The 26,802-nt window shown below is 42.1% G+C and overlaps 1 protein-coding gene across 1 annotated transcript in view; it reads left to right on the forward strand.

Moving 5' to 3' along the window:
• Window positions 1–26,802, forward strand: part of SND1 (staphylococcal nuclease and tudor domain containing 1) — a 407,468-nt gene that overhangs the window by 8,385 nt on the left and 372,281 nt on the right. The window contains exon 2 of the mRNA XM_008509590.2: window positions 20,952–21,101. Coding sequence (XP_008507812.1) covers window positions 20,952–21,101 — 150 coding nt within the window. The remainder of the gene's footprint in view (window positions 1–20,951; window positions 21,102–26,802) is intronic.

Raw genomic sequence — 26,802 nt, forward strand, 5'->3', positions numbered from 1 at the left:
CTTGGCACATTATTACTGTGGAAGTCTTTAGTGTCATCTGTAAACATGAAGATTCTTTGCTTCTTCCTTTCTGCTCTTGTAATCCTTAGGAGCCACACGCTTGGGCCTTTTGGTTTGTCTTTATCTATCCAGTTTCTTGTTTATAAGCCCCATACTTAACAATAGTAAAACCCAAAATACCTCTTTGATGGTCCTAGTCTTTACTTTTTATTCCACTAGCTTGTCTAATATGGAAATAAAATTTTCTTATAATTCTCAAGTGTTTGAAGTCCTTATGATTAAGGGTCACATTTGCAGTTGCCTTGGTGACCTTTCCTCATTTTGACCAATAGTTTTCTAGTTCATCCCTGAAGTCCTTCAAAATGCTCAGATGGTGCCATCCAGTATTAGTGATTTAGTAATTATTGATATTTAAATTTTGGACTGAATTCTTGTTCACAGGAATACATACTTCAAACAGTATAGAAGTATGTAAAGTTAAATACGAAAATCTCTGTCCGTCTGTTTTCACCATTCACTCTCATTCCCCTAGGTAAACGTGCTTCCAAACTTTTGTCATGCAGGTATATGTACCCTCCCCCCTTTATTTATTTTCTAAGAAACAGAAATGTGGTCGTAATATGTGTGTCCTTCAACTTTCTTTTTTTAATTAATTGTCATGACTGTCTTTCTATGTCATAATTGTAGATCTGCCTCATTCTTTGGTGGTTGAGAAGTGTTCCATAGTTTGGGTGTATTTCCCTATGCATTTTTTCCCGTTGATGCGTGTTTTTGGTTTTTCATGATTGTATACACGGCTCCACTGACTGAACATTCTTTTATACATCTTTGTGTTCTTGTTTTGGCATTTCCATAAGAGAGATTCCTAGAAGTGCAAGCACTGGTACCTTTTAATATCACTTAATGTTTTTGGTGGTTGTAGGGGGCTTTACTTATATTTCACTTGTTTATTTCTTACAAGTACTATCTTGGATACAATTTAGGGCAAAATAGTGCTTAGCATCTCATTAATCATTTCATGTTTAGTGGTCTTATTTCCCTAGTCAGAGTATCCTTGAAAACCACTTTGACTGTTCAGTGGAGGGCAGGGCCTGGTACCTGGGGATCATTAAATCACTACTTTTTAATTGTTTGAAGCCCCCAGGTGTTTTAAGTTCTTAGCATTTAAAGGAGAGTGGGCTCTTTGAGCTTTAGCCTCATCCACTTTCCCTGGGTTCTAGAGAACTCCATGACTAAAGGAGTCTGCAACTACAGGTGACATGAGGAGGTGAGAGGCAAGGTCGTGTGAGAAGTGTGACTTTTTCCTACAGGCTGGCACATAGCTCCTCCTCTTTTTTCTTGTTCTTATTGGATAAGACGGTGGAGAGGGGAGTGGAGCAGGGGTGGTGGTAGGCAGGGCCGGGTCCCATGTTGGGAAACCCTGCCAGTTTTAGAGTTGTGTGGAGAGACCAACCAGGGGAGTCAGTTTCGCAGCCTTTCAGTCAAGTGCCGATCCCAGCCCTGGTAATGGTTTACCCAAGGTTCCCCAGGCTTCAGGTGCGTGTACCCCCACCATGGTTTTAGTGGATCAGAGCACTACCTCTACTTTTATTTAGTTTGAAAATCTCTTGGACAATCAGCTGTTTTTAAATTGAAATATTATTTTAAAAGGAAGCTTAGTTTCACTAGTAAAAATGGAAGTCTAGTATTACTTGCCATAACTAGAAAGTACCTTTAAAAAGACCCACAGTGAAAACAAAATGTTACTAAATTCTAGCTAGGTACTGTGTTTTGCAGAGGGCCCTGAAGGAAGTTTAACAAGTGGTGGAGAGGTGCTAAAGGCTTCCTGCCACCAAACTGAAATTTCTTCTGCATTTAATAGGAAGAATTGAAAGAGAATTGAAAAGGGCACAGTTCTTATGTATGTGTAAGTATCAAATGCTGGCACATATAGTGTTTGTAAACCACCTAAAACAAGGTTTTTTTTTTGAAAAAAAAAAACAAGCCCACACTTGGGGAAACAGAGACATAACTTGTGTCTTGAGAAAGAATTGAACTGATTTTCTGGGGTGGCCGTGGTTCAGCTCATTGGCTTCACTGATGACTAGCCATATAACCTTGGGGAAGAAATTTTACCGCTTCATGTTCCAGCTTTGCCTGTAAACGGGCATAATAACAGTACTTGCCTCATGAGGTTGTTGCTGATTAAATGATAGGACGCGTGTAAAACGCTCAGGACTGTGTCTAGCACATGTGGTGTTCAGTAACTATTAGCTGATATTAGTGGTCCAGCAGTTTCCATATCCATCCCCAAGTTGGATGGGGATGACAGTGGGACTGGCTGAGGTAAAATGAGAGGAATAAGAACATCTGGCAAGTTTTGTGATATTAAAGTTGCTCAATTTAAAGGATTGGCTTTAGTTTTGAGATTATATTTCTTCTCCTTTTCTTTTGCTAAAATATCCATTACTTTTTAAGTAATGTGATGACATTTGTTTTCTTTAATGTCCTGGGCAGAAATAAAAAGTAGATAACATGTCAGTCCCTAAATTTTAGGGGTTGGGGAACCACGGTCTGTGAAATTTAAAAGTCTGAGAACCCCTGGTATAGCAGAAACATGTGCACTGGCAAATGTGTAACTCTTCTGAGCTTCAGAGGTATCATCCATTGAACTATTAGGAAAGATTAAACAGATTTAGGTAATGTGTGGAAAGCTGCAGTTGTGGTGTGAATGTAGTTGTTCAGTGGCACAGGTGGCTAGTTAGGCAAAAATACGACACGCAAAGTTGTATTTCCTCTCAACAACCTCTAGCCTCTGGTACTCTGGGACAGGCCTGCGTTTCATCTCCCTCCTCCAGTATGCTTATCACTGTGTCTCTCCCCCCACCAGAGAAACAACACTTATCAAAACTCGAAGTTGATATATTTAGAACAAACTTTTCACTACAATGTAAAACAAAAAAATTTGTTTGGGGGTTTTCTGGTCCTCCTTGCCAACTCCCCAAACCGGCAGTCTCCCAGGGAAGAACGATGTGTAGAACCAGCATAAATTGGTTCTTTGCAAGGAACTGCCCTTTACCTCGCTTCAGCCACTTTGTAAGGACAGGGCTTTGTGGTTCACACCTGTTGTCTTGGCATAATTCTCAGTAACACCCGTTTTTCACTCTCAGAGTGTCCTGATTTGAGTGATAAAATGTACACTTAGTGGGTTTAGTAAGAGCAGTCAAATCTGGGAGAAAGAGTGGGGGGTGCACAGTTCACAGAGATCAGTACAACAGAAGGGAGATGGTTCTGTAAGTCTAGTTGCTGGGATGGCCTGAAAGGAGGAGGGCCTCCTGGTGGAGAAGATAGCCTTTTATGGAGAGTAGGTAGCCTCGGCCTGAGACTGCAGGCTGTGCGCTTGATTCTGGGTACAGCTGTGGGCTGATGAGGTTTTAGTTGTCAGTCTCGTTAAATTGTTGCTGCTAACTTGAGTCAGGTAGCTTTGTTTTATGGTGGAAAGGAGAACTTGTGAATTTAAACACTGATAGTTTTCTTGGAGAAGTGAGTGAATTGGAAAAGTGAGCTGTGATAGTTTCAGATCAGTTTATTTTCAAAATCTTTTCTGGGGAGGTGGTGAAAGTGACAGGTCTTGACAGACAAAGCAATAAAATGGATGAGATAAAAGGCAGGAGAAATGGGTAAGTACAGGTGGGAATACACAGATGTTCTTGAAAGCAGCTGTGAACAGTCTGGATTCAATATTCAAGGTTAAGGCAACTTGCCTAAAATGACTAAGGGTTCCTAGAAGTTTGTGGTAGAGAAAGGAACAAAAAATAAGTCTTCTGAGTTTTTGTTTCCATCTCCAGAATACACTAATGTGATGTTAGTAAACTTTTTTTGTGTGTGAGGAAGATTGGCCCTGAGCTAACGTTTGTTTCCAGTCTTCCTCTTTGCTTGAGGAAGATAGTCACTCAGCTAACATCTGTGCCAGTCTTCTTCTATTTTTTATATGGGGTGCTGTGACAGCATGGCTTGACGAGTGGTGCTACGTCCATGCCGGGGATCCGAACCTGCAAACCTGGGCCGCTGAAGTGGAGTGCATGGAGTTAACCACTGTACCACCCGGCCGACTCCAGTGAACTTTTAAACCTAATGAATTCTATTCCAGGAGGGAAATTCCATTGTTTTATAGCCTTTAATACCAGGGGAATTTTTTTTTTTTGCACCAACCCAAAACAGTGACTCATTATGCCAAGTGAAATTTATCTGCTTACCTCATAGGACTCTTCCAGGTCTTCATGAAAAGGAGTGCATTCTTTGCCTCCCTTTCCTTCCCTCTGCATGTAAGGGAGAGGGAGACTCTGGAGTCTCTGGGTCCTGGAATCCCGCTGAGATCTGTTATTCTGTGTGCAGTAATTGCTGGTGTTATTACTGTTGGCAGGTGAACCCTTTCACAGCCCAGAGGCCGGGAGGCTGCCTCTATTACTTAAAAGCCCAGTTATCTTGTTAAACTCCTCTCCTGTGAGAGCTTTAGTATCTCCTGAGACCTCCCGCAGGCTCTCTGTGGGGCAGAGGTGCAGCTCCTGGTTAAGCCTGCGCTGCCCTGTGTCAGTCCTTGCATTTTAGCTCTAGAGGAATAATTTTCTGTTACATAGCAAGGCCGTGTAGGGCTGCTAGCTGGACTGATGGGTTTCCATTGAATTCCTAAGAGGTCCTGTGTGGGTGCTCTTAATGAAAGTACCTCTCTCACTCTCGTGTCAGAAGAAGATATGTTTCTTTGATTAGCTGATGTAGAGAGAATAATAAACTTGGGACTCAGATTATCTGAGGAACGGGAACTCTTTTGAAAGTGGGTGATGGCACAAGGCTAATTGTAAAGATACCTACGAGTCTGAGCTGCCCATAAACTTTTATTTGATATTTTTATGCTTTATATATTAAAGAAGTTCATTTATTTTGTTATTCATTGGAGAGGGTGCCCCCCTCCCCCCACAAAATTGTGAGGGGAGTCACAGGGCTGTACATTACTTAGCATAGGGCAAGCAGAGTGTTATGGTTGTTTTTAGTAGAAAGGGGGTCTCTTCTGGACAATACCTATGGTGAAGATATCACAAGCACGTTCCAGATTGTGGCCACATAGCCCTCTGCTTGGCTTCTTGAGGAGCTGTAGAGTGGGGAAGGAGTGACTGCTTGTCTTGTGATCTCCAGCTGTGTTAGATGATTAGGGACTTCTGTTTCTATTCCTTCATGATCAAAGTGTCCCTAGGATTCTAGTGATAAGGAGAATCCTGAGATGGTACCTTAACTTAGCAATAAAGGACTCTGAACTGTTTATGGTAGATTTGTGATTGGGACTTCTTTATTTTGACATCTAAAATCGACTGTCAACATTGCACATAGGAAAAGTTTCCAAACAAGTTTGGGCGATAACATGGGAAAATTAATTCTTTTCATGGGTAGCATAGAAGTTGAATTACTTCCTCAAGTTCTATAAACCAAAATAAATATATTAGGTATTCTTTAGAGATGATTTACTCTAAGTAGTACTGAGTATTATGCTAATAACCTAGCATCCCTCTTGCTGTAGGTTAGTTCTAAGAAAAAATGCCCATGGCTTTATGGAAGCAAACCTAAGGAATAGTAAATGCAATAGTCTTCATTTCTCTAGGATATTTCAGGATCTCTGATATACTTTCATTTAGCTGTGTCTGGTCTACACCCCTTTTATCACTGGACTCTGATTTGATATTTCGTACAGATGTACTTTTTGCTCGTGGACGTGGTGATGGCAGTGCTGTGAGGAGGAGAAATAAGAGATGACAACAGCTATAGCCATGGTGGCTAGTCATAGCTGCTCTCTCCACCTCCCTGAATTGAGAATTGTGACTGTACTTTGTCCTGTGAGCATTGGAGTTGGGGAGGAGGAGAGAGTCGGAATTAAGCGGTGGGCTTGGGGATCGGGGCTGGATGTGCAGACTCCATTAACTGAGTAGCCCCTGTAATGCAGTCCCAGGCGTCTCCACGCTGCCTTGGCAACCTCTGCTTCACCTCCAATTTGCTCCTTAAGGGAAGAGGAAAAGTCTTTTTGCCATCAGGAACACTTCCTTTTGGGTTTCCTTAGCAGAAGACCTATGTCTTTGGAGAGTTACCTCCTATACCTTCAATACCAGAACATAAGTTTCAGAGAAATAAAATCTTCAACCTTCCTCTCACATATATGCCCTCATGTAGTAACTCTGATGCACAGAGGGAACATGTATACAAAATGTATGTGAACAAAAAAATTGCGTCAGTTATTTGAAACCCACAGAATAGGCTGAGGCCAGATACCCTAGGAATGTATATTTTGAAGTGTTTAAGAAAACAATCAGTGACTTCTTAAAGTGCTTTAAGATTTCTGGTAGTCCCCAAACCAACTCTTTGGACGAAGGCTCCAGTCCATCATTGTTGGGTAAACACTGTTACAGGTTGGGATGCAGAAAATATTCAGAAGGCACCGTCCGTGGAATGTTAACCCTTCTCATGACAGGCCAAGAACACACCTGTAATACTTTGTGCACAGACAATGCTTAGAATAGACCTTTACATCAAAGTCATACAGTCTAGAATTTGATGTTTTTAGTGGCTACATTGTACTCCAACTGGCATCTGCTTGGGGAGGGGCGTGGATTAGGAGCCTGTCGAGATAGCTGTGACCTGGCTTGATGTAGCCCTAAGCTTGCTTGTGCCTTCTCCACTGAGCACCTCCCTCCCTGTTGCAGTGTGTTCTTTGCTTATCCACTTATATTTTTCTGTGAACTTCTTCCCTGAAGATAAAAGGAAGTATTACTCTCTCACTGCTATCAGTTTAGACATTCAGATTTGTTTTTGTTACCTTGGTATTTGGATGTGGGCTTTGGGATGTAAATCTACCGAGAGATTCTTGTCTGTTAAACAAAAATAAATATAAGAATCATGGAGAATATAATCAGAAGAGATGATAGCATTTGCTCAGACACAGAGTATCCCTTTGGGGCATATAGGAAGTGGCTGAGAAAAGTGGGAAGGCAATTGAATATTGAACAGTTAATTGGGAGATTCTCCATTGTGGTCTGGGATATAGATTTGAGTGGTTCCCGTTGAGAATAGACTTGACAGCTCACAGGAAATAATCACTTGACTGGTTAGAAATGAGTTAGGTAAGATGTTCTTGGAGGAGGTAACAAGGGAAATTCGACACCTCATAATAAGAGGACTGATGAGGGAAGTGGGCTGAAGAAAATGTTCCCAGAAATGAACTTCCTAGGGGAGAATGAAATGATGCTGAAGACAAGTGGAGTTGCATTAGAGGGGGCAGAGGGAGGAGGAGGCTGGACAGGTGTTGAACTCTGGGAATGGAGAATCCTAGATGTGGGGAGGAATGGGCCAGGACGTGCTTGCCTGTAGGTCCTGCTGAGTGGGTGGAAGGCTTTGGAGCACGTTTGGGCTACCTGTTGTCATTTGGCAGAGAATTAGGAAAAGCAGCTGTGAGTGCAGCACATGCTCTTAAGAGCTTGGTTCTTGTTAGCTTCAGCAAAAATCCACTAAGCTATGAGCTGCTTAAGGACAAGGATGTGTCTTAATTGTTTCTGTCCCCTCTCTCCAGAGTCTAGCACTGTGCTTGATACATAGTAGGGCCATTCCTTTATTCAAAAAATACTTATTGAATGTTTACTTTCTCTCTGGTCTTGTTCTGGGCTCTGGGGCCACCATGGTGAATAAGATAGGCATGGTCCTTGCCCTTACGTAGCTTGCAGCATAGAGAGGAAAACTGATACTAACCAATTAACACAGTTTAGTGTTGTGGTGAATTCCTTGGCAAGAAGCAGAGAGCTGTCAGAGAGCATATATAGCAGGGCGATCTGACCTAGTCTAGGGATTGGAAAGGCCCCTTTGGAGAAACAATTTAAGCTGAATTTGCTGGAGAACATGTGTCTGAGCCAGGCAGACAGAGTGGGGAACAAAGAGGCGGGGAATTAATAACTTTGTTGTGCATACCTGTCTCCTGAGGATCTTGTTAAAATGCAGATTCTGATTCACTAGGTTCAGATTGGGTCTGAGAGTCTATATTTCTAACAAGCTCTCAGCTGATTGCTGGTCTGTAATTTCTGTTAGAGGCTTTCTGTGCATCTTTCTCCTTCTCCCCTTTTTGTTCTTTTGTTTCAGTTGAAAGATGATGGCATTCGCCTGGGTCGTTTTTCCTCCCAGTCTGTAGCCGTGGTGGGGGCAGTGATGTAACTGGTCACTGCTTTCAAACTGTAGCTGGTTAGCAGTAGACACTCTTATTCTTCCTGTCCCCTCCACCTGTTGGCTGAAAATGCTACAGTAGTCCCCTCTTATCCGTGGGGGATATGGTCCAGGACCCCCAGTGGATGCCTGAAACCACGGATAGTACCAAACCCTATATATTATGTTTTTTCCTATACATACGTACATACCTTTGATAAAATTTAATATATAAATTAGGCAGAGTAAGAGATTAACAACAATAACTAATAATAAAATAAAAGTTGTAACAGTATACTGTAATAAAAGTTACCATAGATCTTAGCAACCTTAGCATACGATATTTTTCTTTTCTTATTGAGAACTTTTACCTTTTCACTCAAAAGAAACACTTTACGGCCTCTCTTTGGCATGTCCGAATTGCCAGCATCACTGCTCTTGTGCTTTGGGGTCATTAAGTAAAATAAGGGTGAATTGAATACAGGTGACACTTGACCTGTTAACCAAGACAGCTACTAAGTGACTAATGGGCGGGCAGGTAGTCTATACAGCTTCGTCTGCCTGGACAGACAGATGATTTCAAGTCCTGGGTGGGACAGAGCAGGATGACTGGAGATTTCGTCATGTTGCTCAGAATGGTGCACAATTTAAAACTTATGAATTGTTTATTTCTTTAATTTTTCATTTAATATTTTTGGACCGTGGTTGACCATGGATAATGGAGACCGGGGAAAGGGAAGCTATGGGTATGGGGGACTGCTGTCCTTGCATTGTGACCCGGACAGCCTGCATTGTAGAGAAGGTCAAAGGTGGGGGGACTGAAAGAGGAAGTCTTAGGGTTTAGTAAGGACAAAAGAAAATAAAATCCTAAACTCAAGATCCAGTGTCTTGCAAATTGATATAGAGAAATTCTCTGCGTTTTGCAAAACATCTTTCTCTTTGTTTCTAGATTAGAGTGGGGGACTCAGGCATTGTTTTTGATAACCTGATTCCTTTCTGATAATAAAGCCAACTCCCAGGGGTGAAGAGATTACAACCAAGATTACAAGCCTTCACTTAAACCAAAAATATCTGTGGTACTCTTGCCTCTTATAAAATGTTCTCAATCAGTTCTGTTTCTCAAGACTTTTGAGACATTAAGGGATTTCTGGCTTTTCTAAATAGAAAACTTAATTAGATCACGTATGTAAATTTAACGAATTCCCACCAGATAACTAGTGTGGGAAGGAGGTTTTAGGGAGATCCCCTCTTCCTTCCTCAGCCAGTTATCTGGTGGGGATCCTTTTTGGAGGCCACAGCCCTTTTGAACTCTGTGCTCAGAGAAGTTTTGAATTCTGTGATTTGAAAGCATCCAGCATTTTGTTTCATTTGGAAGAAGAACTTGAAGCAGTGAATGGGTCACATTGAAAGATGTGGTCCTCGCAACACAATAATAGTTTGACGTTCATTTTCTTAGTTGCGCGTGCTTAGGGAGGGAGGGGAACGATAAGGTGGGGAGAGACAAACTTTGAAAACCGCCAGTGAGATCCAGTTCTAATGATTTGTTTGCGTTGTCATCGAGGCTCTAAAGCGCCTGTAGTATAAGTTTAGCACCTTAAAAAGCTTTTTAACTTTATTTTGAAATAATTTCAAACTTACAGAAAAGTTGCGAGAATGTTACAAGTAACTCCTTTGTCTTCTTCACTCAGAGTGCCCAGTTGCCTTATCGTCCTCTCTGTGTTTATTACAGACAGTCATTGTTCATGATAGTTTTGTTCTGTAAAGTTGCAAACACTGAATTGGTGAATACGGGACCATTGCTTCTATGAGAATTACAGGGTTAGGTTCCTGTGAGCCTCTGGTCACCACATTTTCATCGAGTGATAGATATATAACCTTGTTCTCTGTGCTTCTGTTTAAAGACAGTTTTTTTTTTTTTTTTAAAGATTTTTTTTATTTTTTCCTTTTTCTCCCCAAAGCCCCCCGTACATAGTTGTTTTGTATATTCTTCGTTGTGGGTCCTTCTAGTTGTGGCATGTGGGACGCTGCCTCAGCGTGGTCTGATGAGCAGTGCCATGTCCGCGCCCAGGATTCGAACCAATGAAACACTGGGCCGCCTGCAGCAGGGCGCGAACTTAACCACTCGGCCACGGGGCCAGCCCCTAAAGACAGTTATTTAATAGATACTGTTGATTCATTAACATTGAACTTAAGATCAACAGCACCGTAATTCATGCCTGAATGAAACTTACCTCACACATATTTCCTCTGTAAGGCACATCACAGCAGCTTTCTTTGTACTTAGGACACTTTAGGGCCACCTCTGGGGACCACTTAAAACTTAAGCCAGTGAAATCTCCAATGGAAAGTCCTGATCTCCGCAGTAATTCTCCTTTACATTTAAGAGCTGAGCACTGGACTCTTAACCTTTTGGTAGAGGGGTCAAAGTCCTGTAGTGATAATCTTGAGTGACAATCTTTTGTATGTTCTGGAGTCAGTTAATTTTTGCTTCTTCCTTTGGTAATTTTCACGTGTGACTGTTGCTTGCTCTGGAAAATTTTATTTATTTATTTATTTATTTATTCATTTTTTTGAGGAAGATTAGCCCTGAGCTAACATCTGCTGCCAATCTTTCTCTTTTTGCTGAGAAAGACTGGCCCTGAGCTAATATCCATGCTCATCTTCCTCTCCTTTATTTGTGGGACGCCTGCTACAGCATGGCTTGATGATTGGTGCTAGGTCTGCGCCCAGGATCCAAACTGGCGAACCCTGGGCTGCTGAAGTGAAGTGTGTGAACTTAACCACTGCAGTACTAGGCCGGCCCCTGAAAAACTTTGTTTTGACAACTGCAATGGATTTCTCTGAAATGATATTTTGCATTTGCCCGTCATATAGTGTTTCAGAGCTCTCTTATTTCTGAGTAACTGTGTTGTGATCTCCTGGTCCTTGACCACAGCAGAGGTCAGTGTTGAGTAGTAAGCACATGGCTCTGCAGAGACTGTCATCCTGGGGACCATCCTGGTACTAGCTCCCAGGAGACTGAGTCACTTCTTTCATGGGGAGGCTTTATTTGTGCAGGGCCTAAGTTACAGCCTTGGTGTTCTTTTATGTAAGTCATGAGTTTAGTTCTCATATTGTATATTTAGTCTTTGGAGTTTATTGGAAAGCGCACTGGGAAAACCTGTGTTCTAGCTCTGATGCCATCATCTAACTGTACCACAGTTTCCTCAGCTGTAAAATGAGGTAACAGTGCCTTCCCTGTTTCCTCAGAGCGTTGTGAGGATGAAGAGGGGTCGAGAGTAGGGAGGGAAGGCAAGAGAGACCGAAGTGCTCTTAACGTTTCTTAAGTTCCTACTAGGTGTCGGGGCCTGTGAGGCATCTCCATCTCACTTCATTGTAACAACCAGGGAAGATGGTAGTAGTATTACCCTCGTTCATAGATGAGAGAATATCACAATGTTTGGAATGATTTTCACTTGAGTTTGTGGTCAAACTCAAGACTTACCTGATTTCAGATTTCATGGTTATCTGAGGCTGTGCTTGCCAACACACTTTGTCAAGTGTGAAGTTCAGTGCAGACTTCAGACTTGATACTTAATTACCATTACCTCTGAGGACAGAGATTCTGACAGAAGCACTTAAATCCACTTTCCTAGAGAGTGAGTATCTTAGCTGATAAAGTAGGGAAACTAGATTATAGATTATCTAATTCTTTCTCGCTGAATTCAGTGGTGGGAAAACTTCCATGGTTTTGATTTTTAATTTTATACCTTGAGAGGAAATGTCCATCTTTTTCTGTCGTACATAGTCTTCCAGTCTTTACTTCAGACCACACTTTGAGCCATTTCTTATAACAATATTTGCTATTATTTATGGGGTCTTTGGGCCAGCCTCAATGCTAAGTGCCTTATTCTCTTTTAAGTTTCATAACCACTTTCATGGATATTCTTATTTATAGATGAGGAAACTGAGGCTAATAGAGCCAATTGAGTAACTTGCAAAGGTCCCCACTGATAGTGATTTGATCCTGAAACTAAATTCTTACTACCATATACAACTGTTCTTCTCTGATGATAAAAATGAGCAGTTTGTATAACTTGAACTGGTAATCCAGAATTTTTTTGCTGTGCACTTGCTATTTAGACTACCATAAGACTAGTTTTCATCTCACTCCCTTGTCATGTTTTATATCAGGGGTTTGCAAACTGACTCTGTAAAGGACCAGGTAGTAAATATTTGAGGCTTTGCAGGCCATACGGTCTCTGTCGCAACTACCCAACTCTGCCGTTCCGGTGCGAAGGCGGCCCTAGACAGTTACGGAAGCGAACAAGCTTGACTGTGTTCCAATAAAACTTTATATACAGACACTGAAATTTGAATTTCAAGCTCTTTTTCATGTATTACATAATATCCTTCTTCGGATTTTTTTTTTCCCCAACCATTTAAAAATGTAAAAACCATTTTTAACTTGTGGGTTGTACAGAAACAGGCAGTAGGGCGGATTTGGCCAGTGGGCTGTAGTTTTCCAATTCTGCTTTTTTACCATTCTGAAGTTTTCTTCCTTTGTGTCTCGTTTTTGGGTGTTCTTTTGTAATATTGGACTCTGAGTCTCTTGCATATGGTAGTAGTTAATAAGCATTGGCTTGATTTGGGGCAGCCAGCTTTTGTGGAAGCTTTACCTTGCTTAGTGATTTAATTTATGACACCTGGTCTGCTGGCACTTATAAATGGACATTTTTTTTTTTTTTTAAAGATTTTATTTTTCCTTTTTCTCCCCAAAGCCCCCTGGTACATAGTTGTATATTCTTTGTTGTGGGTCCTTCTAGTTGTGGCATGTGGGATGCTGCCTCAGCGTGGTCTGATGAGCAGTGCCATGTCCGCACCCAGGATTCGAACCAACAAAACACTGGGCCGCCTGCAGCGGAGCGCACGAACTTAACCACTCGGCCACGAGGCCAGCCCCTATAAATGGACATTTTAATTGGGGAAAAAGATTTAATCAACAGGTAACCTCAGATACCATTTTAATAGACACCAGCTCCCCAAATGCTTGTTTCTACATGTGGCATAGTGGCACATCAGGATTGAGGGACTTCAGATTGATGAGGCCCAGACTAAGTGCTCTTTTAGCTGCCCTCTCTCTGTAGATCGTTATAGTCCCTCTGAGATTTAAACTTTCCTATTTCCAAACCAAGGCCCAATTTGTGGTACAGCTGGCCCCGGAGCAGCCGCTTCTGCTTGTCTCTGCTGAATGTGCTGGTGCTCCCAGAGCAAGTGAAGCAGCGTGCTGTGAGGCCGTGGGCCTCCAGTTTATTGAGTTTGAATGCTGGGCCCTCTAATTTAGGTTTGCCTCTTGTGCCTGCCAGAGGAAGAAGAAGCTGGCTGCGTTGGCAGGGATACTGGGAAAGACCTCCCAGACCACACAGCTCATGTTCTTTTGGGATTGCTTGCTCTTTGTCTAAATGACTTTTTAATTTTCAAGAGATGGTTCTTCCTGTGGAGGCAACAGCTCTGGCTGCCAGGATGCTTTTTCCTGGTATACTTTCTGAAAATTTCCCAATTTAAATTGTTCTCCTTAGTCTTGCTTTAATTTCGTTTCTTTAGAAGTTTTTTGCTTCATTAAAGTGTGTTTAATAAAACCTTTCCTACCCTATCCACAACAGCTCCTTCTGCATCCCCCGATGGTATGTATTTTTAGGGGGAGAAAACACCTTGCCCAAAGAAGTCTCTGGCCTGCTTCCTGGTCACTCCGACATGCAGCCCCTCCACGTGCAGCCTGTGCGCTGTGGCAGCTGCAGGCTTCCAGATGGCACCGTGGACCTTTCAGCCCACTGCCTTTCCTGGCTCTCCTTTCTGTGCCGCAGAGGGAGAGTTCATTTACTTGCTGTATTGTTTCTCAGAAAAAGCTTGTATTGTTTTCAGCCATTTTCCTCCTTTTTAGAGCTTTGTAGATTTCACTAAGTTGTGCTTCCTTCCTGTGACTTCTACCTTGTTATTTCTAGAGGACTTGAAAGTTTACAGTAGCCCTCCATTCTGTGGTGAGTCACCATGCCTGACTTTGGGTTCTGAGTCAGCTGCCTTTTAAAAACGTTTTTGTTAGTGTTGTTCAGCTAAGTATCTAATCCTCCTGCAAGATATGGAAGTCCTCTATAGTGAAATATATATTTTATGTCCTCAGGTTTTTGTACTTCCGCATTGGACCGTAACATTTTTTTATTGAAATAAATTCACATAAAATTCACCCTTTTACTGTATACAGTTCCGTGGTTTTTACTGTATTCACACAGCTGTCACCACCGTCTGATTCTAGAACGTTTTCATCAGTACTCAAAAGAAAAAGAAACCCTGTTCCCATTAGCTGTCACTCCTTATTCTCCCCTCCTCTAGCCCTTGGGAACCAGTAATCTACTTTCTGTCACTATGGATTTGCCTCTTCTGGGTACTTCATATAAATGGAATCATTCAATATGTGGCTTTTACTCTCTGGCATCTTTCACTTAGTTTAAGGTTTTCAAGGTTCATCCATGCTGTAGCATCCATCAGTACTTCATTTCTTTTTATTCCTGAATAATATTCCATTTTATGGATATACCACATTTTATCAAATTCGTCAGTTGATGGACATTTGGGTTGCTTCCACTCTTTTTGGCTCTAATGAACCGTGTTGCAGGAACATTTGTATACATGTTTTATTTCTCTTGGGTAGATACCTAGGAGTAGAATTGCTAGATCATATGATAACTCATTGGTTAACTTTTGAGGGACTGCCAGACTTTTTTCTAAAGTAACTGCATCACCAGCAATGTATAAAGGTTGTAATTTCTTCATATCCTTGCCAACACTTGTTTATAGTCTTAGTGATTATAGCCATCCTAGTAGCTGTGAAGTGATATGTCATTGTGACATTGATTTGCATTTCCCTATGACTAATGATGTTGAGTATCTTTTCCTGTGCTTATTGGCCATTTTTGTATCTTCTTTGGATAAATGTCTATTCAAATCCTTTGCCCAATTTTTAATTGGGTTATCTTTTTATTATTGAGTTATATTAGTTCTTATGGGTCTCATATCTAGAATAATCAGATATGTTTTGTAAAATATTGTCTTTTCACTTTCTTGATAGTATCCATTGAAGCACAGTGTTTTTGATTTTGATGAAGTCTAGTTTATCTTGTTTTTGCTTTCTAAGATGGTGTCATATCTAAGAAACTGTTGACTAATCGGAGATCATGAAGATTTACACCTATGGTTTCTTCTAAGAGTTTTATAGTTTTTAACTCTTACATTTAGGTATCTGATACTTTTTGAGGTAACTTTCGCATATGGTGTGAGGTAGTGGTCCAACTTCATTCTTTTGCATGTCGATATCCAATTTTCCCAGCACATTTTCGTTGTAAAGATTCTTTCCCAATTGAGTTATCTTTTTTGGCACCCTTGTTGAAAATTAATTGACCACAAATATATGGGTTTATCTTGGGCCTTTTTGTAACATTTTCGTGTTCATCAGGTAGCTGTCCTTATTCTTTATATTGGGTCTTCATATTGACAGATACTGCTGAAATGTTTCTGTTAGATCTTAACAGGCGGTATACCTGTTAAGCCAGTCCTCCTTGCAGGGCTAATAAGATATTCTCAGCTAATGAGATTCTATTCTCAGGCTAAGATGATTTTTGCTCTTGGTGCTGTGAAAAAAATGCTGGCTTTAAGTTGACATAATTATGGATTTCTATACTGTCACTTTCTTTGTCCTAAGTATAGTATAAGCTAGGTTTTTATTTAACAAGTTTTCTGGGCCGGCCCAGTGGCATAGTGGTTAAGTTCACGCACTCCGCTTCTGCGGCCTGGGATCCGTAGATTCAGATCCCAGGCACAGACCTAGCACTGCTTGGCAGGCCATGCTGTGGTGGCATCCCACATAAAATAGAGGAAGATTGGCACAGATGTTAGCTCAGTGACAGTCTTCCTCAAGCAAAAAGAGGAAGATTGGAAACAGATGTTAGCTCAGGGCCAATCTTCCTCACACACGAAAAGAAATTTTCTGTTTTCTGGTGTCTGTGGTCTGGGAGTTTGAGTTACAGGCACCAAATCATTTATCAGGATCTAGTGAAGATTTAATGTGGTGGTGCTGTTGCTGGGCAACATTTTAGTGGTTTCCTATAAAGTGTTTCACTGTAGGTGAATCTCCCAGTAAACCTATAAGTGGGTTTGAACAGTTTGAGTCCCCATTTTTCTTCTCAGCTGGCTTGTTTCAGCCTTTGTCACTACCCGCCTTGTGCCCTGAAGCCAGGTCCTCTGAATCACACTGTGTCCCTCTGCAACCTTTATTGGCAGAGCTGAGAAATGTCTAATCCATAACCTCAATCAAATTGACTCATTGTGACAGCTGTTTCCACAGACCTCCTACTATATCAGGTAGGGCTAAGATCATTTTTCTAGAACATGTCATTTTATTAATATAATTGGATAAAGCACTTACCATATGATTTGCTTTCTATGCCCTATAAATTAACAATTAAGGATAATCACCACATCCCTGAAAGTTTGCAACATGAATCAATACAGCTTTGGCAGAACAATTACCCGTGACAATTTCCTCTCAATCTTAACATTATTATTCTGAAATTAAAATTCTGATAAACAAATGGTAAATTTTATTTACTTGCTGTCTTTATTGTCTGTCTCTCCCCACTTAGAATGTCACGTCTCCAAGAGCAGACATTCTGGTCTATCTTAGTTCACTCAGGTACGCCACTTGCTTAGAACAATGTCTGGCACATAGTAGATACTTAGTAAACTTGTGTTGCATAAATAAATGAATCAATCAATGAATAAAATTACAAAAAATAATCAACTTAGCTGTCAGGTCTTTCACAGAGGAAAAATGACTTGTTCTGATGCCAGAGGAGATACAAGTTAAGGTTGATATATATAGACTCTTGGTCTTTTTCATAGTTAAAGACATTGTAAGTATTTTTTTTCCCCCCAGAAGCTATTTCTCCTTGGTTTTATTTGGTGGGGGACCTTAGAAAAGAGAAGGCCATTAAAATGTTTTTATTGAGGAAGAACTTGAGTAAAGACTGTTGATGGGGTCGGCCCTGTGGCCGAGTGGTTAAGTTCGCATGCTCTGCTGTAGGTGGCACAGTATTTTGTTGGTTCGAATCCTGGGCACAGACATGGCGCTGCTCATCGAGCCATGCTGAGGCGGCATCCCACATGCCACAACTAGAAGGACCCACAACTAAGAATATACAACTATGTACTGGGGGGCTTTGGGGAAAAAAAGGAAAAAAATAAAATCTTAAAAAAAAAAGGCTATTGACAAGTAAGACAGGTAGAGGGAATTTAGCAATATTTGGAAGATGAAATTGAGAGATAGCAAAAAGGAGGTATAGTGTGTTTTGAGCTATTTCAGGTTTTATAAATAGTAGGAAGGAAGCTAGTTCTTCCATTGTAGACAGGTCTCTTCCTTTCTTTTTTTTTTGTGAGGAAGATTGGCTCTGAGCTAACGTCTGTTTTCAGTCTTCCTCTATTTTATGTGGGTTGCTGCCACAGCATGGCTTGACAAGCACTGCTGGGTCTGCTCCTGGGATCCAAACCGGCGAACCCTGGACCACTGAAGCAGAGCATGCAAACTTAACCACCATGCCACTGGGCCAGCCTCCTCTTCCTTCCCAGTCCTCCTCTTTTTGCTGAGGAAGACTGGCCCTGAGCTAACATCTGTGCCCATCTTCCTCCACTTTATACGTGGGACGCCTACCACAGCATGGCTTGCTAAGCGGTGCCATGTCCGTGCCCGGGACCCAAACTGGCGAACCCTGGGCTGCCGAAGCAGAACGTGCGCACTTAACCACTGCACCACTGGGCCGGCCCCTATTCCTTTCTTAATGGTCTGCGGACACAGTCTTCTCCTACCTCTCCACCAAGACCATGGCCAAATGACGGGAGGAGAGTTCCATAGGAAAGATGTACACGTCTGTCCTCTCCTCCTGGGGAAACAGGAATATCTGTTCTTGTTGCTTAGGAGGCTGAATTGGTGACTGCTGCTTGAATTTGTATACTCAGTAATATAAAAGGTGTCGGGCCAACCTATAAAGTAAAAGTCATTTCTCTCTAATATGGATTCAAGCATTGACTTATCTGGCATATTTGGTGCAATAATGCAAAGAAGTTCTGGCAGTAGTCCTCAGAATAGCGTTCAGGGAGAGGGGAGGATGTACAGAGGAAGTTTTGCAAAATTGCTATGCACAAGGTGTTTGCCAAAGCCCTTAATGGGGCCAGGGTAATAGTCATAGACCCATTGCCTCCTAGGGATCTAGTTTACTAGGTGGGGGCATTAGAGGTAACACCTTCCTGATATTTAGGGGGAAGGTGGGGGTCTTCTCATTAGTCGTTCTGTTCTTGAGCTTTGTGGTGGTCTTTCTCAGACTTGAGAAATAAGGATTGTTTCCTCGCCTGGGCTAGTGCTCACTCATCAGAGTTTACCTTGATCAGCCAAGGTGAGTTTTCTTGTAAAAGGGCCTCGCTTTCCCAACTGGGCTTATTACCAAGAGGTACTGGGTCTCCTGGGAGTGCTTTATTTTTGTGAAAAGGTGACTGAAGTTGAGGAGCAGGCGTCGGAGGCAGGTGCTCTGGTTTGTGTGCAGTATGCAGCTTGGCTCTCCTCAGCCGCATTTGGAGTTTGTGTATGAATGATTTCAACCACAGGTATTCTACAGTGTGTGCTCTTCTTGCTGGTGCCACTTACACAGGATTGACTATAAATGAATCAGATCCAGGCTCTTTTTCTTTTCTTCCTTTGGCCCTTCTCATTTCAGGAACACCAAGCATCCTCTGCCCTAGTATACCTGTTCTTTCCCGGCTTTGCTTTGTTTGAAAGCTTAGCTTTTTAGAATGTCAGTTTCCAGGAATGATGCCCATGGGTTCTCAGGAAAGGCTGTTAGCAAGCCTGCTTGGTTGGAAGCTGTAGAGTTTAATTGCTGATAATGCTTGGTCAGAAAGGATAAGAATGAAGAGCACGACTTATAACTGGATAAGGAAGATGGTGTCATGGTACAGCCAGGGAGGAGCCATTTAGACCAAGGTTTATGTGCTCAAGGACATTGGGGATACTGAGACATTAATCAGAGCACTATTTCTTAAAAAATTGGCATGTGTGTATTTGTTGGACAGAGTTTCTGTAAAAAGATAGTGAAATGGGTAAATGAATTGTGGTATAAGCATACAATGAAATACCATACAGCTGTGAAAGTGAATAAACTAGTGTTTAACATTAATGTCAGTGAATTTTACCAAGACAGAAAGAGCAAAAGAAGCAAGCCACTGATGGAGTCATGCAGTAGACTCATTATATAGACTTCAGAAATAGGAAAAACGAAACTATGTTGTGTAGAGATGTGTACCTAGTTAGTACAACTGTACAGAAAAACAAGGGGGGATGTTCACAGTGGTCAGGATAATTGTGACAGAGAAGGGGCTACAGGCAGAGCAGAGCACAGAGGGAACCCAAGGTCCTGGCAGTGTTCTAGTTCTTAACTTGGATGGTGGTTACTCAGTTGTTTGCTTATCTTATTTTTTAACATGGACATATTTGTTTAATTTACTTCTGTATTTATATTAATATTTCACACCTTAAAGCATTAGTTGAGGTGGAGAAGTGAGGGAGAAATGTCAGCTAAGCAAATGTATGTAGGAGCGGCTTCTCTTTGTGCTCCTTCCTTTCTTCTTTTGATTCAGCTTCCTTTCCAGTGACCATTCCTTTACAGAGAACTCCATGGTCTTGTCTACCCCGGGGCTCTATCTTGGCAGAACTCTCCAACCTTCTATCTACTAACTTTGGCAGCTATTTCTTGTTTTGAAGCACGGAAATGAGCGTCTTTCGGATCTTATGAAGCCAGCACTGGAGCCCACTTGTTCGTTAAATCGTGCCTCGCTGAACAATGACAGCTTGAATAGCTTGGGTGATGTTTGTCATTTTTTCTGTACGCCTCTTCTTCTCTTCTCCCACTTGAAATCCTCCCTTTTTCTCCCCTTAAAAATGTTTTAAAGTTAAATACCAGTGAGCTTCAGAGCTCTTTTCACAGTTGCAAGTGGGTTCTGTGCCTGGTGCCTTTGATTATAGAGATGAAAAGAGCTACTGCGTTTGGGAGCCTTGACCTGCTTCTTAATTTCTTCTGTTTTAATCATGTAGAGCAAGGGTTTTCTAGATTACTTCTAGGCTGTGAGCACTGTCTACGATGGAAGCGTGAGCGCTGGGCTCTGGCTGCACTGCTTCCACATTAGCCTTGGGCACACTCAGCTCCTTCTAGATGGTGTGTAGGGGCCTCTTCCTTCAGCTTCCCATTTTCTTAGGCCTTCCCTTGCTTGCTTCCACCCTAGAATGGAATGTGTATATGGAGGCATTAAATTCTTAATAATTGAAAAGAACACAGTGGTGGTGCTTGTTGGAATGAAATTAGAAAGGTTATTAGTCTCCATGTCTCACATACCTCTTCACCCCAAAAAGTGTGTTTTATGAATTTTCTGTTGTTTGTTTAGGTCCTACTTGTATTTGTGGGTCTGTCATTTCAGAATCTGGCTCAAGGTTTTATGTAGGTATTTCTCTTATAAAAGTAAAAATAATCCTATTCATTTAGTCATTCAATGGATATTTGAGTGCCACCAAGGTGCCAAGTACCGTTCTAGATGTAGGAGATACAGTATTGAACAACCTATATTATGGCGATATTATCTCTAGACTGCTAATTTTCTCTTTTTTTCCCTCCACTTAGGTCCTCTCAGGGTGTGCCATCATTGTCCGAGGGCAGCCTCGTGGTGGGCCTCCTCCTGAGAGGCAGATCAACCTTAGCAACATTCGAGCTGGAAACCTTGCCCGCCGGGCCGCTGCAACACAACCTGAGGCGAAAGATACCCCCGACGAGGTAGGTGCTTCCTGAGGCCTCGTGGAGGCTGTGGACCCTGCTAATAGCCCCGTCTCCCCTGTGACTGGTGCACGGTTGATCTGCACACTCTTCTCTGTATATTTTGAGTATTGTATCACAGGACCGATGACTGGACATACCCATAGTGGCTTGCGTCGGTTTCTACATTCACTACCTTGAGCAGTAGTCTTAGTCTGTGGGCTTTTTCTCATCCGCTTTCCCATAGGCTTAGAGCCTCTTCAGGTTTGTCGGTGTCTTCACTCCTCCTTCCCTTGGAATCAGTTAGAACATTTCCCAGGTAGTCTCAGCTGTTCGAGGTTGGCTTTGGTTATGACAGAGCCCTTTTATTTATATTTGATTTCTCCATTCACATTCAACATTCAGAAGGATGTTCAATGAAATATCTAGTTGTTCTTCCCAGAGACTGCTGATGTTACTAGGGTCTTATGTCTCCTCCAGAGATATTTATTCTCTACACAAGCAGACATGCTCCTTTTCACAAATGATAGCATACTAAGCCTGCGTTTTATTACAGATTCTTTTTTTTGTTTTTTTAAGATTTTATTTTTTCCTTTTTCTCCCCAAAGCCCCCCAGTACATAGTTGTATATTCTTCGTTGTGGGTCCTTCTAGTTGTGGCATGTGGGATGCTGCCTCAGCGTGGTTTGATGAGCAGTGCCATGTCCGCGCCCAGGACTCGAACCAACGAAACACTGGGCCGCTTGCAGCGGAGCGCGCGAACTTAACCACTCGGCCATGGGGCCAGCCCCTATTACAGATTCTTAATCTAGCATCCATACGCCCCTAAAGGCATGTGAACGCCATGAAATTGTTTGCAAAATTTTGTCTAAATATGCATTTTTTAGGGAGATAGTTTTTATCAGTTTCTCAAGGCAACTTGTGGCTCAATAGTAGTTAAGAACCATTGTGTTAGGGCGATTTGAGAAACTGCTTCTGAGCTTCTGCCCCACCGTCTTCTCCATTCCCCCTCTTCCTTCCCCTCTAATGTCTGGCCACCTTGCCTTATTTGTGGCTGGCCTTTGACTCATTCAGTTCTTGCCTCTCTAGGCAGCTGTTATGAGTCCTAATTTAGCATTGTTTAGTCTTCTTAGCTCCTATACTTTGAAACATTAGTTCTTTTCTCTCTTTTAGTAGTCTTTTGGCTATCAAAAATGAAATTTCTGGATTCTGATTATTTGCCTTTTGCCCCAACTTGATGTTGTTGGGACCTCCGCTTTCCTGTGCTGTTCCCTTTCATAGAAATGAAGAAGAAAAAGAAGTTCATAGGGATCTTTTATTCAAGGAAAACATTTAGTTTTTTTCATCTATAACAAAGGGTATTTTGTTTGATTTAGGAAGATAGTGAAGCAGTGTTACAGAAAATAGAGAAAAATCACCCAAAATTCTGCCATCAGCAGCAGTCACGTTCTTGGGATAATGACTAAATAGACTGAAATCAGTTCTTTTTCGTTGGTCCTCCATCAGTGAGCACAAGTATTGGGAATGGTAATAGTGTATACGTCAGTGTTGTTCAGTGAGGATTAAACAAGATGCTGTGAAGTGCTTAGCACATGCCTATAAAGTACTGAATAAATGTGGTGATCACTAGTGCTATTTGTTAGTCTCTGTTACTGCAAATACTCCTAGTACTGTTAGACCAAGTGCTGAAGATTACATCTCTCTCAGCACTTTTCACATTTTGGGTGTTACGTACTTTTCTTGACCAACATTTTGAATAGCTCTTTTCCTTTTAATTTTGTGTTGTGTAACAGCGTGACTGCTTCTGAGAGAAGAATGTTGACTCTGGCTGGCTAGAGCTGATCAAGTTCATTTCCCCAGAAGGAAGAAGCAGTGTAGCCTCCAGGAAAGAAGGGTTGGGTTTTAATTTCCTCTTCCATGGATGAGAATCTAGGACAGAGAAACGCGAGGCCCGTTGGAGCTTGTTCTAAGATGTCTTAACTGTATCTTATGTAACGGCACAATAAAATCTTACCAGAACCATCCTAGCTGAAAGGATGCCATGTAATCTTATTCCAGCTCTTGTTAAAGTTTCATGTAAGTCTAATGTTTTTGTCTCTTCCAGAGTGACTCCGTGTCACTGAGTTTCTCCTAGTAGCTCTTCAGAGGTCCCTGTGATGTGAAGTATATGATAGCTGTAGATTTCATACTTTCTCAGCTGTACTCGCTGTTTCTCTGTCCTCATAATCCAGCTCTCCCCTCCCTGTCATGATCTGATTTTCCCCCTGCCATGTGCTAGAAGCTGCTCTGGCTCAAGTTAGCAGTGATGCCAACTGGTAACCCAAATCAGAAACCTGACTTCTCTGGCTCTCATTTCACCTGCCCATCTGCCCCCCGCCCCGACCCCAAAATTCAGGCCTTTATCAAGACCTAGAGATTCTGCCTCCTTAAAATCTCTCTTCTCCATCCTTGAAACTTCCTTACGACTCCTGTTCTTTGTTAATTCTGATACTGTGCTTGGAATATTGAAATAATAGTCTCTTTGCCTTCATTCTCCTTCCCCTCTAATCCTTTCTCTCTGTGCTCTGGGATCTTTTTGAAACATAATTTCATTTATTCCTTTGCTCAATATCATTCCCAGACACTTCGCTGATTCCTCATTTCCTCTGTGACAAATCTAAATGCCATAGTCTGGGATATAAGCCCATTTGTGATTTGACTTTTAGTTTTCTCTCACTGAATCCACTCCAGGATGCTAAGTCCCAACCATGCTGAAGTACTCAGGTCTTCTAACACGCCACTTGAGTCCTCCCTGGTCGTGCCTTGGCTCATGCCGCTCCCTCCATCAGGAGTTCTTTCTCCACCTCCTGCCCTGGTGAACACCCACTATCTCTTAAGAGGCAGCCTCCTGAGAAGTCAAAACTGATGTCTCCTTTCGTCATCCATTTTTGTGCTATCTTAGCATTGCTAACATTTCATTGCATGTTGACATGTCTTTACTAGATTGTGAGCTCTTTGAGAGGAGGGACCTTATCTCTCATCTCTGTTCTTGTGCCTAGTCAATGCCTGATGCAGAGCAGGTATACAGTGAATAAAATTCACGTGAATAATGAGGAAAAGAACCCGAGCATCTCATTTTTGGGGATCAGTGGATTGTGCAGTGTGGCACTGCCCTTTCTCTCTGGCTTTCTGTTATTTTAGAGCATGTTGTCCAGTATTTTCACTTTCAAAGAGAGTCAAGGACATTAGTGCTCATTTGCTTCCCTTTGTATCACTGTCCCAAATTTCACTCACTTACTCTCTGTCTTCCCTCATGATATCTTCTTTCAAAGAAACTCAGCTCTCTGCTAAGTCCTGAGGCAATAAAAGCAGCTCCACTGTGTCCCCAGCCGTCACTGCTCTGTTGCAGGCTGATCCCCAGTGTTGCCTAGCTACTCTAGGCAGCCTAGATACTGCATTGATGGGCACTGTGGGAATTATATATTTATTTCCCACAGACTTATTGAGCTCCTGTTATGTGTGAAGCTCTATGTTGGTTTCATGAGAAATATAGAAATGAATGTCACAGTCCTACATTCAGTGGAGCTTTTGAGATTTGGGGGCGTGGCGTGGATGGGGCAAAGAGGGATTAGTTACATACACACGTGGTACAGTGGGATGATAGAAGAGAAAGAGGACAGGAAGTATTGAGCATTGGGCCAGGTACAAAAGTATCTAGCCAACTTTAAGCTTTTACATTGTTGTGGGATTTAATCTTCTTCCACTAGCTCAGGAGTCAACCAGGTCCAAGGATAAGATTGGAGTTAAAAAATTCCATTTTATCTTGGTAGACATCAGAACCTTGCTTGGGTCTGGGAGTGGAGAGCAAGATGCTAAGTTGTCTGCTGTTGGGCATTCTAAAGGGAAGAGGAGATTTTGTGTCTCAGCTCTTTAATGGCCTTCTGCTTTGTAGTTGGAGCTCTAGGAAATCATTTGAACAGATCACAGTTATTCTTCCTATTAGGCCATTCTGGACCTTATTTGATAAATGCTTTGAGCAAATTTCCCTATACTTGACTCGTAGAGTTGTTCTGGAAGGCTCTGTTGGGATAGCCTTCTCCATCAGGTAGCCTCCTGCTGGCTGTCGTCTATGTGGACACCTGCACAAGGATTTTCTCCCAGAGTGCTCTGTTGCCCTTGTGAGGAGTGATGTGGTCAGTCACTTTCCTGAGTTCCTCAGTTGCCTCTCTTTGTAGCTAATATCTTGTCCAGTTATTGAATTTGCCCAGCCCTGGGTGGAACACAACATGAGTAGCCTGGTTAGAAAGGAAGATTACAGAAACTAGATTATTTTTTCTTATAGGATTAGGTATATGTCCTTTTCAAGACCTTCAGTGTAGCTTTCTCTTACTGCCCAGTGACTGACCAGCTGTAAAATACAAGGTCCTAAGAGAAGGATGCTTCTTCAGAAAGCTTTAAAAGCTGTTAGTAATTCTTCCTAGTTGGTAGAAATTGGAGGTTTCCCCAGAGGGGCTAGATATTTCCTTGTGAACTGACCCTTGATAAATGAATTTTTACCCAAGTCCTGGCTTCCTTTTGGAGTACTTGTCAGAGCTTTTCCAAGTGTTGAGGAAAGCAGTGTGTTACTGAATTTTAGATGTTAGTGCGGTACTCAGAACTAAATCCTAAATGTTGGATCTATAGTTGTGGATTTTTTTTTTTTTTTTTTGGAAATGCCTTTTTTTTTTTTTTTAAAAGATTTTATTTTTTCCTTTTTCTCCCCAAAGCCCCCCAGTACATAGTTGTGTATTCTTCGTTGTGGGTTCCTCTAGTTGTGGCATGTGGGACGCTGCCTCAGTGTGGTCTGACGAGCAGTGCCATGTCCGCGCCCAGGATTCGAACCGACGAAACACTGGGCCGCCTGCAGCGGAGCGCGCGAACTTAACCACTGGGCCACGGGGCCAGCCCCTAGTTGTGGATGTTTTTAGAGTAAGTGGATCATAAGGTAATAAAAATCTGCAAGGCTGGCTGTGGTAGTTGGTTTAGTACCATTTCTGGGATGTGGTTGATAGTTGGGCTCATTTATCAATCGTCACACTCTTTTTGGTGACAAGTAGCTGTCTTCATTTTTAGGGAGTGGGGAAAGGAGTAGAAATGGGATGTGAAAATATGGTGAACTATATATTGCCCATGGGTGATTGACTCTTTTTCTCTTTGGTGCTTTGAGGAGAGAGCATTAGGTGAGTGAGGATGAGCTTGTTTTTGTGTCTTCATGAGCACTTACTCAGGATCAGTTCTTCCTGGAACCTATCACAACTGATGTTATATAACACTACTGGTTTTGTGAATACCAGCCCAGCAGATTGGTGGACTTCTACCTTTTGATTGGCTTCTGGTTTTGGGGAAGTCATACAGATGTTTTCTTCTAGAAAAGCTTGTTGGAGAACCCTATGGAATAAGCTTCATGGCCTGAAAAGGTTAGCAGAGGCTTTCTTCTCAGGCACAGGTGCCCCGTTTTGCCTTTACTATTTGTAGCCTGAGCTCTGTGGCTCCAAACGATTATAATAGACAATGTCTGCATATCGTCTACCACTCTTCCCTTTTATACTTTGCATTTTTTCTGCACACGAGCTCCTGCAGATCTTCTGTTCCCTGAACTCTTACCCACTCCTTCCTCATTTCTGTTCTAAGGGAACTGGGGAGTGAGCTAGGTCCAGACTGTAAATTCAAGTCCCAGTGGCTGCTGACTTTCACAGGACTGCTTC

This window comes from Equus przewalskii, chromosome 4 (assembly GCF_037783145.1).
Source record: "Equus przewalskii isolate Varuska chromosome 4, EquPr2, whole genome shotgun sequence".
Classification (NCBI taxonomy): Eukaryota; Metazoa; Chordata; class Mammalia; order Perissodactyla; family Equidae; genus Equus; species Equus przewalskii.